The 12,557-nt window shown below is 42.2% G+C and overlaps 1 protein-coding gene across 2 annotated transcripts in view; it reads left to right on the plus strand.

The window, feature by feature from the left end:
- The first annotated feature begins 252 nt into the window (after nt 1-252).
- The window catches only part of hipk3a (homeodomain interacting protein kinase 3a), a 28,903-nt gene continuing 16,598 nt past the window's right edge, over nt 253-12,557 (plus strand). For both annotated transcript variants that reach the window (XM_030730903.1, XM_030730904.1), the window contains exons 1-4: nt 253-588; nt 3,960-4,990; nt 5,168-5,359; nt 5,502-5,683. In XM_030730903.1, coding sequence (XP_030586763.1) covers nt 3,962-4,990; nt 5,168-5,359; nt 5,502-5,683 — 1,403 coding nt within the window. In that variant the 5' untranslated portion in view covers nt 253-588; nt 3,960-3,961. The remainder of the gene's footprint in view (nt 589-3,959; nt 4,991-5,167; nt 5,360-5,501; nt 5,684-12,557) is intronic.

Raw genomic sequence — 12,557 nt, forward strand, 5'->3', positions numbered from 1 at the left:
GTTTTGAGTGTGCTCAGATACTAATGTATCATACTGTAATAAAGTTCAATGGATGATCAAACCAACAGATTATTTTAAAAAAGGACTTTTAATTGTAACATATCTAAATAGAAATATCAAATGTTTTTGGTTGGTGTCAGTGTTACACGGAGACAGCGCTGTTATTATTCTACCCTCCCCTCCCTCCGCCCTCCCCAGCATTCCACACATGCGGAGAAGCAACAAGCTACCGAACCAGCAGCAACAGCTAGCCGCCCGCCAGCAGCGTTCTCCGTCGGGGACGGGGCGTATTAACATGCAAAAGTTTAGAAACACGGATTCCTTGTCCTGAACAGGCACGGGAGCGACGTTCGGCGAAACCCGAGACGGCTGTGGAAACCATGGGTCATGTCGGGCTTTCGCAATAGCTAGTTATTTACGTTATTTAGTGCTTCAAATGTGCGAAAAGTCGCTCGGTGTGTCCTCGTCGTTGAACAAGATGGCAGCAGCAGGAGCAGCACCGTTGCAGGAATCGACTGTGGTGCGGGTCCTCGTTGCTAGCCTGTTCTTTCACACCCTGGGTGATACGATTTACTGGTTTTGCTGAAGGTATGTCTCCTTGTCTGACAAAACTGGCTGTCAAATAGACTTTGTGTCCTGCGCTGGTGTTTGTTTAACATATCCCGTTAACGTTGACAGGACTTCGCTCACTGCTAGCTTGTTTGCTAACTGCTGCTAACTTCACTTTGCCCCATGTAACAGAGAAGTGTTAGCGATAAAACTTAATTAATTAGAGCTCCGGCAAATAGAAGTTATTCAGGTGTATGGGTTTTCATGTGTGCTTGTATGTGTGTGCATTTTTAAGTAACTTTAGCAATGCATTTTGTTAACTTGCGCTAACTTGAAAAAGTTATGTGCATTAAAAACGAAATTTATTTGACCCATTATTGTCCCTTAATAAGTATACAGCGGCAGTTTACGTTGTCATCTGTATTTTTGAGTGAGTTTGAACAAACTGTTTTGCTGCCTGTCACTTTATAAGTTCCAACAGGTGTCTCGGATGGTGTTGCCCATCCCCCAAACACGTACACGCAGCCAGGCACACTTCACCCCTCCCCGTGGGCTAACTTGCCTCTCTAGATTGATCAGTAACAAATTGTGGGGCGTTGTAAAAGGACGCTAGCTCGACTCATGAGCACATACAGACACGCAAACACTTGTGTGTCGTGGCTCTCTATTTCAGACTTAGATCTCGTCATCCTGTGGGGATATCGGGCTACCAAAGCCTGGCAGTGAGAGGGCAGAGCAGTATTGACTGTCAGTGGCCCCCAGAGACTGGAATGACATATTGGCAAGCATAGGAAGGGGGAAATGTTTGCATCAGCCATATGGTGGTGGCTCCTTTGCCCCCCCCCCCCCCCCCTTTCTTCTGTTGCACCATCAAATTATTTTCAGTATTTGTTAAATTTGCTGCTGTTGAATGAAAGGCAGTGGTGGGGGGAGGCAGTGGAAAAATACGGGTTTGTTTTTAGATGACAATGATGGCTGCAAGAATTTTAATTACAGCTGCTCTCCACAGCTATTTGCCACTTAGTTCAGTTTAGCTCTGAGTAATATTGTTTGTTGTTAACCAGAGCTGAATACGGGATCTATATTGAGAGAAAAGCATGGCCACGACTGTTACTGTCCATCAGCGGTTTGTCTAGTGAAACTCACCAGCCCTACTTGTCATAAGAGGTGTGTTTTATTGAAATGTTGACTTTGAGGCACACCTCTCTGCTTGTCTGAGCCTGTGCTTCTGTGAACGTTAGTACTTGGAAAGAAATTTTGTGCCTAACACAACTGGCTTCATGAGTGTTTGTGTAATGTGTGATTAAGCCTTAAGACTGGAATCACCTGAGTCCAAATGTAACCAAGCCAAACACAGGCATTCAGGAAGTTTGGCTACAGTCTTTGCCTCTGCCTGTTATCATGATGTACAGACTTGCTGCAATGAGAGGAAATTTACAAGAAAAAAGGCAACTTTTTTTTTTTAAAGTAGAGTGTGTGCCATTAGAAAATAGGATGTAAAAAAAAAAAAAATTTGTATGTTGCATCATGCCTGACACTGTTTTCTGGACATACCACACTTGGTGTTATCAGCTAAATGAACAATACCTGTTGTGTGGCTGTGTAATCAGTTTCCCCTTTTTGTGTACTTAACTTCCAGGGAGAGGTGAGTAATGCTAGCAGTACTTCATTGAGGTCTAAATAATTAATAATTCTGCCTAATGTGTCCACTCCAGTTAATGATTTAACTGTTTTGTGGGACAGACGGGCATTGCTCATCTAAAGAAGTCCTTTCCTCACATTTGGGAGCTCAGTTTTTTGGCATTGAAGAGGAAGCAAAAATAAAGGAGAAAATAAAAGTTTGCCGTTAACAAATATGGACACAGGAAAAGCTGTAGTAGGCTTGCCTGGGAGATTTCAACCCCACACTGTGTGGTGAGGCCCTCTGCTTATTCCACTGTTCCACCAATTCTTGCTCACCTGATACTGGTCTGAAAAGACCTGATACTGCCTGAAGTCTCCTTAGATTTTATAAAGCCTGAAAACAGAGCCCAGAGGAAGAGTCCTGATCTTATCAGACAACTTGAATTACAGTTTGCTGAAAGCCCCCCACAAACCCCCCCACCTTACAAATTCAGTTGACCAGTACAAGCCATCAGTGCAATTTATGCCTTATATTTCCATAAAATAATGTCTTTTTGTGAACACTAAGTACATGCTGATGATGTTTGAATACATGTAATTTGACCTGTGATCCATGATTTAAAAGAGTGCAAGTCAACACATGATACGAGATTAACAGACATTGCAGTGTGCCCTCCAGGGCTATCACAGTATTAGATTTTCTCTCCACAATTATTTTGGTAAAAAGTGATTCACAAAAAAGGATATCTATAGTCAACTTAAACAAAAAAGAAACAACAGTATTGCTATTAGTCCAAGTTTTTTGTTTTTCCTGGCAAATTAAACTCAAAAGTGGATGAAGGTGGTGGGAGTCTAACTGTAACTATACAAAAGTATATTAAAAGAACAGTTTGCAGTAAGTATGCATTACTGACACATGGATATTTAATTCTTAAATACGCATCATGACACCATCACTGTGCCACATTCAGTGCTAATCATGGTAGCATACTGTAGCTAACTGATGTGCAGCCAAAATGTTGTTGAATTTTCATGTTAATTTTTGCGTGGACATAAAGTTCACCATTTAGATCACCGTGCACAGTGCAACACAACTGAAGTAAAAAGGACTGAATGTAAAAGTGAGACTCTGACACCATGTAGGTTGTTTAAATGCACATTTTAGAATAATGTGCTTCCAGAATTTAGGAGTGAAGTGTGCCTTATTGTAAGTGTTTGAAGAGTCATTGAACTGTAGTATTGCACAGGCCATAAACTAAAGTAGAAGCTACTACAATTCGTGTCCACTTTTAGATGGCATTACTTATAATTTGGGTTTGATGCAAATCAAATTTAGCACTGTCATATTAGTGTTGTGGCCATATATGTAAAATGTCACTGTGTAACAGAACTCATCATGCCTCATGGTAGATTATCTTCCCCCCCCCAGTACTGCTTGTAATGTGGTTGTGCTTTGTGTGAAACTGAACCTCCAGTATAGCTTGCAGAGACAGGTCAGAGATGCAGTGGGCTTCCCCCATCTCCTATTTCAGTAGCCCAGTTCCCGTTTCCAGTAATGGTGATATGATGGCTTAGATGTGTATTTCCTTTGAGATCCTTTATTAATTTTTTTTTTTTTTTTAATTTTGGTTTAAAATCTTGTCTCCAGGTAATGGTGCAAGAGCAAGACGTGATTCTATTTCTAATCTCGTTACTTTTCTGAATGTAGTATTTTGGTTAAAAAGCTGTGTGTGGTTTGCTCTGCCTTAAATGATACATGTGGCTTCTGTTTTATCTCTGTTCTGTAGGTATGGCCTCACAAGTCTTGGTCTACCCATCACAGATGCACTCAGCTCAAACAAGTGCCTTAGGAACCAGCAGCAGCGGTACCAGCAGACACACAGGTGAAGCCCACCGCATTAATAACACCAGCAGAGCCTTTCAGCACCGACCACCACCCAAAACCTATGTGATCGGCGTCAACTACGGTATTGCATATCCCAACAACGTTATCCCCTCCTCAGCCGGGGCTGATTCAGGGACACTGCACGCAGGAATACAGCTTGGAGAAGGGGGGCTGTGGGCGTTGCAGGCTGCAGGAATACAGAGAGAAGAGAGCCTAGGAGAAGGTCCAGCTCTGATCCAGGATCAGCAGTCTGTTTGTCATAACAGAGGCCAACAGGAAGTGAGGCTTCATAGGGACAGTGGTGGTACTCCAACAGGAGTAGGCCTGGACTGTGGGCTGCTGAGTAGGGCCTGTTACAGAGCGCAAGAAGACAGGGCTAGAAACAGAAGAGTACAGAGGCCAGGATACACCAAACTTTTAGACACAGGTGCCATTCAGAGATGTGAACAGAAGATCGGTGAAAGTGGAGAACAACTGCGGGGAAACAACTGTGTCGGAACCATGCAGATAGTTGAGGAGGTATCTGCTCTACCTTCACTTCCTCCTCCCGTGGCCATGTTGCAAACCAGCACTGGGAACAATGCAGACACCGTCAGAGTAGGGGGTGGAGGGATACTGCCCGCTCAACACAACAGGGTCGAAGGTGTGACAGGCATTGGAATCAGGGTGGACGGGACTGAAATCAGGCCAAATGGCAGTAATGAGGCAGTGGCAGGAGCTACGGTGACTAGAGCTGGATCAGGAGATGGAGACTACCAGTTGGTACAGCACGAGGTTCTGTGTTCCCAGAAGAACAGCTACGAGGTTCTGGAATTTCTGGGTCGTGGCACCTTTGGCCAGGTGGTAAAGTGCTGGAAGAGGGGAACAAATGACGTGGTGGCTGTTAAAATACTGAAGAATCACCCATCCTATGCACGTCAGGGACAGATTGAGGTGAGGAACTGTGTATTACTGATTTGTGTTGTCAGTGTGTTAACTAAAATTTGCTGCTGTGTTTCCCTAGTTTGCATAACTGCACAGAACAACAAATGCTTCTCTTGGTGTTTTTTTTTTTGCATTATCTTTTTACAGCTGATAGTCTGAGCCTATGTCTTTTTCCTTTTGTTCAAGGTTGAGATCCTGGCACGGTTGAGCAGTGAGAATGCCGAGGAGCACAATGTGGTGCGTGCTTTGGAATGCTTCCAGCACCGCAGCCACACCTGCCTGGTGTTTGAGATGCTGGAGCAAAACCTCTATGATTTTCTTAAACAGAACAAGTTCAGCCCACTGCCACTCAAAATCATCAGGCCTATCCTGCAGCAGGTAAAATGGCTTTTCTTGCATAGACACACAAACATTCAGGGCATAGGTGCTCAGAAGATGATGCTTTTAGACCTGGCACCCCTACTTTTTAATGCTTAGTACCATGATGAATCATAATCTGTATTTATGTTTATTTCGGCAGGTGGCAACAGCCCTAAAGAAGCTGAAGTCTTTGGGTCTGATCCATGCTGACCTGAAGCCAGAGAACATCATGCTGGTAGACCCCTCCAGGCAGCCCTACAGAGTCAAAGTCATTGACTTTGGCTCGGCCAGCCACGTCTCCAAGGCTGTCTGCTCCACTTACCTGCAGTCCAGATACTACAGGTGAGGACTTTCACGCTCACTTGATTCTGAATCATTCTCTAAGACACAAGGGAATCACCCACCAGTGGGCGTGGCTGGAGTTGATCGACATTCCTATTCATACTTTTTGCAACACATTTTGAAACTGCTCTAAAATAATTTGCTGTGGCTTTGTCATTATAGACATGAATGCAGCCTTCATTACTCCTAGCTTTAATGCAGAGTTGTCTGCTCCCGTATCCTAGGAGAAGCATGATGTTGAATTTTGAAACAAATGGTGGTGGTAAATATTTCCATTTGTCTCTTAACAACAAATAAAGTTTTAGTTTGAGTGTAAGTATCTTTTGGATTTTGAATGAGTCACATTTGGAAAAAACCCCAAAATGTTTGGGGGGGGGAAAGCGTTGCATACATCAGACAAAACTCATCTGGTTTCAAATAGTACAAAGTGTTCAGAAATGAGCTTCACACGGTGGAGTATTTTTAGGGAGATCAGATGTGTCACGAGGTGAAATGTCATGGTATTTGTCTTCATAACATGCTAGCACAGTGATTTGACTTACTCCCATGGGTAATGGTTGTTTGTGTGTTTGTGCTTCTCACAGGGCTTAGTGAAGTCTTGCCTTAGCATTGTGTGTTGAGGCCTTCTGTTATGTAATATGAAGTGGACTCTCATTGGGAGTTCGATGGCATGCTTTTTATTTTTATTTTTTTGTCCTCTTAGCCCGCTGTTTAGTCCTTCTGTTTGTATGCTTTTTTTTTTTTTTTTTTTTTTTTTGAGCACATGCCTGGATGTACATCTGAGCGTTTTTCAGTGTCACACCCTAAACTCGACTGCTCTTGCATAATGCGTAGAGGAACTGAAATGTTTATATGAGGAACAGCCTCATGAAATATTTGGCATATCTCTTAGGCCACGGTGAAAGCAGGAACGTGCTTATGAAACACAGCTTTGTAAACCTCAAGACACATTGTTGAACTGAAATGTGGAACTTAATTAAATTATTAGGCCGTAAGCTGAGACACTCTCATTGTGACAGTTAAATTACGGACGTTCTGTACTTAAAAACAAAGTAGACCACAAGGTCAGCATTATAAAAAACAAAAAAACCCAACAAACCAAAAAAATGCACATCCCTCTTTGATAAATAGTTCACTCATTGTGGTTTGTTAGTGACACACATAATGACGTTCGAGCTTGTTCCAAAGGAAAAGTATTTCCTTTTTGTTAATCACGGGACAGAGTGCTGGCAGCGCCATTCATCACCGCTCCGACTAGCAAGTTTCAGCAAGCAGGTCAATTGGGTCGGGCGAGCTGCTCCAAACTCTTCATTGTGCAATCCTTCAGAGGCTGCGGGGATAAAGGGTATGTCTGCAGTTAATGCGCCACACACTCCCAGCATTACACTCTCTGCAGTGCTGATTTTATTGCCCTGTAAGGAACGTAGGACATTATCAGTTATTTCAGCAATGTTTCTGGCAGTGGTGTACAAATTGGGACACACAAGTCTGGGTTTCCTGATGTGAAACAACTTCCTAAATCCAAAATGTGAAACTCTAAGCCTCAGAGCACAAAAGTGCCACCAATAACTGTGTGCAACTTCTCTGTTCTAGTGAAATCAAGCCACTCCCCGGCCCCGTCCTCTATCAGAGCTGAGGTTTGGTGTGGAACTACAGCTGTTGCATAACATAAAGGATTTGCTCTGCATTTGACCTGGTTAACTGTGTAGAACGTGCGTTCATATGTGCCTCTGTGTGTGTGTGTGTGTGTGTGTGTGTGTGTGTGTGTGTGTGTGTGTGTGTGTGTGTGTGTGTTTTGTCTCGAAGCAGCAGCAGTGAGATCATGGTGCAGTTAAAATGGGCTGGTGGTGGATTTCAGGGAGGTCACTCAGGCCAGGGAAGAATGTGGTATGTGAAAACTCACATTTAGATCCAGGAAAAAACATTCAGACATTCCTGTGTGTGTCTGGGTGTGTTCCTATGTGGTGCCCCCGTCTATATAACAGCTGTCGAGGCTGGATACACAATGTGTCCTAACATGCTTCGCAATAATGCCACATGGATGTGACAAAGGGGCTTTGCTGAGGATAGAAAGTTTGATGTTGAGATTGGTACCTTGTATGGGTGAAAGAGACCAGGCACAGGACTCTTATTTTTAAATAAACCAATACTTCATGGCTGTCTTCTCTCGCTTCTGCCGCACATCCCACCTCCTTTCCACTGTGGGTTTGTGTGAGGGGGAGTTGGCTTATCCATGATGGTAGCTGGTAGTGCATATGTGAGTAGTTGTGCAGTGTGCATGCCAGCTTGGTTAGGGAAGTGTGTATTCAGTCTGAGATGTCACAATAATGTCTTGCTGTTTTTTTTTTTTTCCCCGCATGTGTGAATAAGGGAGTAGCTGAAAGTTGCTGCTGCTTCTTATTGTTATTATAGAAGTCCCAGAGCAGTGAGTCAGCTCACTCCGCAATGTTACGTTATTTGTACATGAGGTTATGTGGAGAGTGGTTTGGAGGATATAGTGTATCATCTCACGTGCTCATGTTACATAATGGCTGTACTGTATTGTTACCATAGTGAAGCTCTTAAGAGATGCAGCCTCACCACAGTGGGTAGGTGGATTTTTTTTTTTTTTGGCTAATGTTTTGGGGATTTTCCCTGGATTTTTCCAGCACCATGGATAATGGCATTGCCAGCAGTGTGGCTTTGATGAATTCAGTTTTTAAAGATGAAAAGAAACACCAAAAATGGCAGTAAAAGTGAGGTCTTTTTAATGAGGCCCAATAGGAATGTTTTGTTCTTGGTGTTTAATGGCATGACAATGTGGCTTTTATTTATGGACAAAAACAATGAACAGATTTAATCGGGTTTTAGTGCTGAGAAAAAATCGCATTTGATTATTCGTTCAAAAAAACCTATAATTTTGAGCCATTCACATTTCACCTTAAGTCAAACCAAGGGCAAACCAATAGGAGAGACATAACTGTTATATGGGTACATTTGTTTAATCATAAACATGCCTTTTTAGAAGATCTACGTGTTACAAAAATAAAACGGGTTAAGTGGTTATTTTGTAACTAGCTTATTCATTATTCAGTCTCAGCACAGTTAAAGATCCACAGTGCTGACTGAAAAACAAAGGTAGTGCCCCCCCCCCCCCAAAAAAAAATTAATATTTATTTTTTGTAATATATTAAATAATCAAATTTAGAACATTAGTTGACATCCCTCCTGAGTGTTGTATAACAACCGCTGATATGACAAAAGTCATTAATGTGATTTTGATTAGGATTACTCTTACTTTTGTGTAGTCGGTACAAATCTAGACTAAACTATAGTGTCCAACTAAGCTTTAGGGGCGTTTTATACCTGCTGTGCGCTGCCTCACAAATGGCACTTTGTGACAAAGTTGACCTCAAATTGACGTCAGGTCCGCTGTTCGAGCCACCATTTCTGCCGGTTGTCCACCCACTGATTTAGGTGTGGTGTTGTGCCTTTGCAGGTTACGCAGACTTTTGTACTAGTAGATGAAGAAAATTGTAGTTTCAGATAATATGTTGGACCAGGAAGTGTTATTTAGCATTGCCAATTTTTGTGTACATTTACAGTGAACTTGGTTTTGGATTTGTAGTTGTGTTGCTCATGTAATCAAATAAATGACTCAGTGGATAATCTGTGGTTTGAGTGTTAGCATGTCCAGTAATTAAAGGTTAGGTTTTTAGATCCCCAGATCCTCCTGTTTGCCACGTTAACACAGTTCAGCTTTATCTGGTAGTGAGTGCTGTATAGCTTTCCTTACTGATAGCCACACAGCTGCAGTGTTTTGGCTGAGCTCTTCCTCAGTCACTTAGATGGCTTTTTGTGCTCAAGTTGAAAGGCGTGATGGTATGAATTTGAACTTTGCTGATTTCCCCAAGCATTGCTCTGTAGCTGGACGGTCGTAGCTGAAGCTTTTGTGCTCATGATGTGCTAATGTGTTGTTGCCATGGTAGCATGACATAGCAGGGCCACGGTGAGGTGACTGTTCTGTGCTGCGGGGGCTGTTGACGTAAAACCACCTCCCACAGTGAAAATGGAGCACGGGGCTATGTGAATAATTCAGCTAAGCAGCTCAGGTAGAAGGAAAGATGCTATCGTCTTTGCACACTTACAGATTGGGGCAGGCCACGTTAGGCGTCCTTCATCTAGGTGTGATGCCACAGAGGTGATGTTTTACAGAATCCCGAGCAAATCTTAAAAAGTAGCCCCGAGCCTCTTTTCAAAAGTAGTCTCCATATGTTGAGCTAAGTTGCCGTCTGACCCACGTTGTCACATTCATGCCGCAGTTTCACAAAGCAGGGCTAGAAGAAGACTGGGATTTTCTTTTTCTGTTCTTTGTGTCTTTGTGGAAGTAAAACTGTGGAAATGAGTTGTAACAGTGTTTGGTGTCACCTTCCCCTCCTGACATGTAGTCAGTGGGGAAACATGACAGTGAAGTCCATACCTGCCGCCATGATATATTTATAGTACTTTATGAATAATATATGAGCACTCTCAGTGAGCATTGTATATGATAACACTGTGGTACAGTCCCTGTTTCTTATTTTGCTGGTTCCTATTTTTCTTGTACTTTAAGAAGAACAAAACAAAACACTGCCTTTCTGTGTGCATGTGCACATGTATTCATGCCTCTGCCCTAGGATTGGGTGATTATTATATCACAATATTTCAGGGAAATTTGTGATGAAGATATTTCTGGTGCTGTAGAAAAAAAAAACTTACTGAACAATGTTTTATTGGAGATTGCAACTTGCAGGAAGCAGAATTTTATTAGTGCAAACAAATGAAGACCATATTTCTTTTCCAATGTGCTAGTGTTGATGACACTACCTAATTCAAAGTGTGACTGTTTTAGGAAGTAGCAGCTTTATAGTACAATAGTAGCAACACAACAGTATATACAGTGTTGCAGCATTAGACAATGGTACGCACAAAAGTAGCTTAGGTATTTTTTCCTGGATATTTTGAATAAAAGTAAAAAAATAACTGTTTAACACATTTATAACTTTGTAACTCAATTTCATTACTACTCAGAAGCCTGCTCAGTAATGGCCCATAATAACACTGAAATTCAAAAATATTTTCTACCTGGAAATCTTGAGTCGTGCTTTTTTCCTAAAGCAGCTGCTTAAAGCCCTCCTTTGCCGCCATCTAGCCACATCAGTAATTTCCAGCCACCATTTGCACTTCCTGTCATATAGAGTGCAATTAGCCAATGCTCCAGCAACGCTCGATTGAGTAATTTGTTTACTGTTGGGTTACACATCACCAGCTGCAAGTATCTCTGCTTCGTGTGTCTTCATAGCCTGGTTTACTTGACATGTTTTTATGCATGAAGTAGTGAAACTAATTTGTTGCTTCTTCCTTTTACAGGAACAATTTTTTTGCAAAGTACTTAGTTGGAGTTGGGGGGGGAAGGCGGTTGGAGTGGGTCCCTTTTTAGGTACTAAATTGTCAGCGAAGGCTGATCTGTGGCTCTCACTCTCAGATATGTCTGGGCTTGTTGCATTGTTGTGCGCTCAAGGGAACATAAACACATGGCATCATTGATATCACGATATGACACTTTTATATTATGCGTAAACCGGTATTGTCATGGATGATGATGTTGATGATGGTGTTCGTGTGTAGCAAGCGTAATGATTTTCTTCAGTCTCCTCATGGATTAGTTGCTACAGTGTGGTGAAGCAGCTTTGTGTACAAACATCTGAAACTGGTGGACCCAAAGCTACACTCTAACATTATTATTATTATTATTATTATAAGGAAGCCACATACAAATGCAGTACGTGTACATATTAAACAAAAGTGAAACAATGACGTTGGGTACGTTCTACATCACAGTGACGTGTAGTTGCGTCTGAGCAGATGAATGTCAGGTAGCTGCTGTTGCCATGACATAGGATGTTCTGAGGTTGATCTGCATGTCTAAGTAATGCAATTCATATTTAATTCGTTTGTTGGTCCTTCTACTCCTGTGATATAGTCGGTCATACACCGACCCCACCTTTTCCTGACCTCCGGTATCTGCTGTATCAGTCATGTCAACTCACTTGACCAGTTTTGCTGTTCTAAAACTACTGCAAACTACAAACATACAAATAAAAGCTGTTGGTGTAGCTAGCCTCCAAGCTGCTGTAACTTTGCTATTAACGTCATTGATACTGCTTTAGCTTTTCCTGTAGCATCCTGTGCTGCTGACGTGTGGTGTAGTAAACAACATAGAACTGAGTTAAATGGATCCGCCATAGATCTCCTCAGTGTCACTGATATCTGATCCAACTTTTTGAGTCCAGATCTGACCAGTATCGGTCACCTCGTCAATCACCATTCCACACATTTGTGCAGAACTTGTGTAAATGCCAAAGTTTTGTCACTAGGCAGCAGTGAGTTTGTGGCTGGTATTGCTTCAAGTGTGTGTTTGTGCGTGTGTGCATGACAAAACGTGGCCTCATACATGCCTGTAGAAGGAGGAAGTATCAAAAGTGTCTGTGCGTTGACATGTGACTAATTTTGTCATCACAGCTGTATCACAGACACACCATGTTTGATGCTGGGTGTGTAGTCACATATTATGACATTTTTGTTTTAATTTACAAATTAAAAGCAGAAATCAGTCTTAGTCTTATGAGTAGATGGTAGAAAAGGATAGTTGCAAACATTTAGAAAATGTAGCAGAAAAGTAAAGACGTGCCAACGCCGCACTGCTCCAGGTGATCATTCCTTTTAGACGTTGCTGGTCTGGTTGCTATGTTTCCTGTAACATGAGTTGCTGCCTCACACTTCAGGGTTTGGTAATCAAGTTGGAGTTGTTTGATATGTGATCATGATGAATCAGCTCTGCCTGCAGTTTGTTCAA

Source organism: Archocentrus centrarchus, chromosome 6, assembly GCF_007364275.1.
Source record: "Archocentrus centrarchus isolate MPI-CPG fArcCen1 chromosome 6, fArcCen1, whole genome shotgun sequence".
Taxonomy (NCBI): Eukaryota; Metazoa; Chordata; class Actinopteri; order Cichliformes; family Cichlidae; genus Archocentrus; species Archocentrus centrarchus.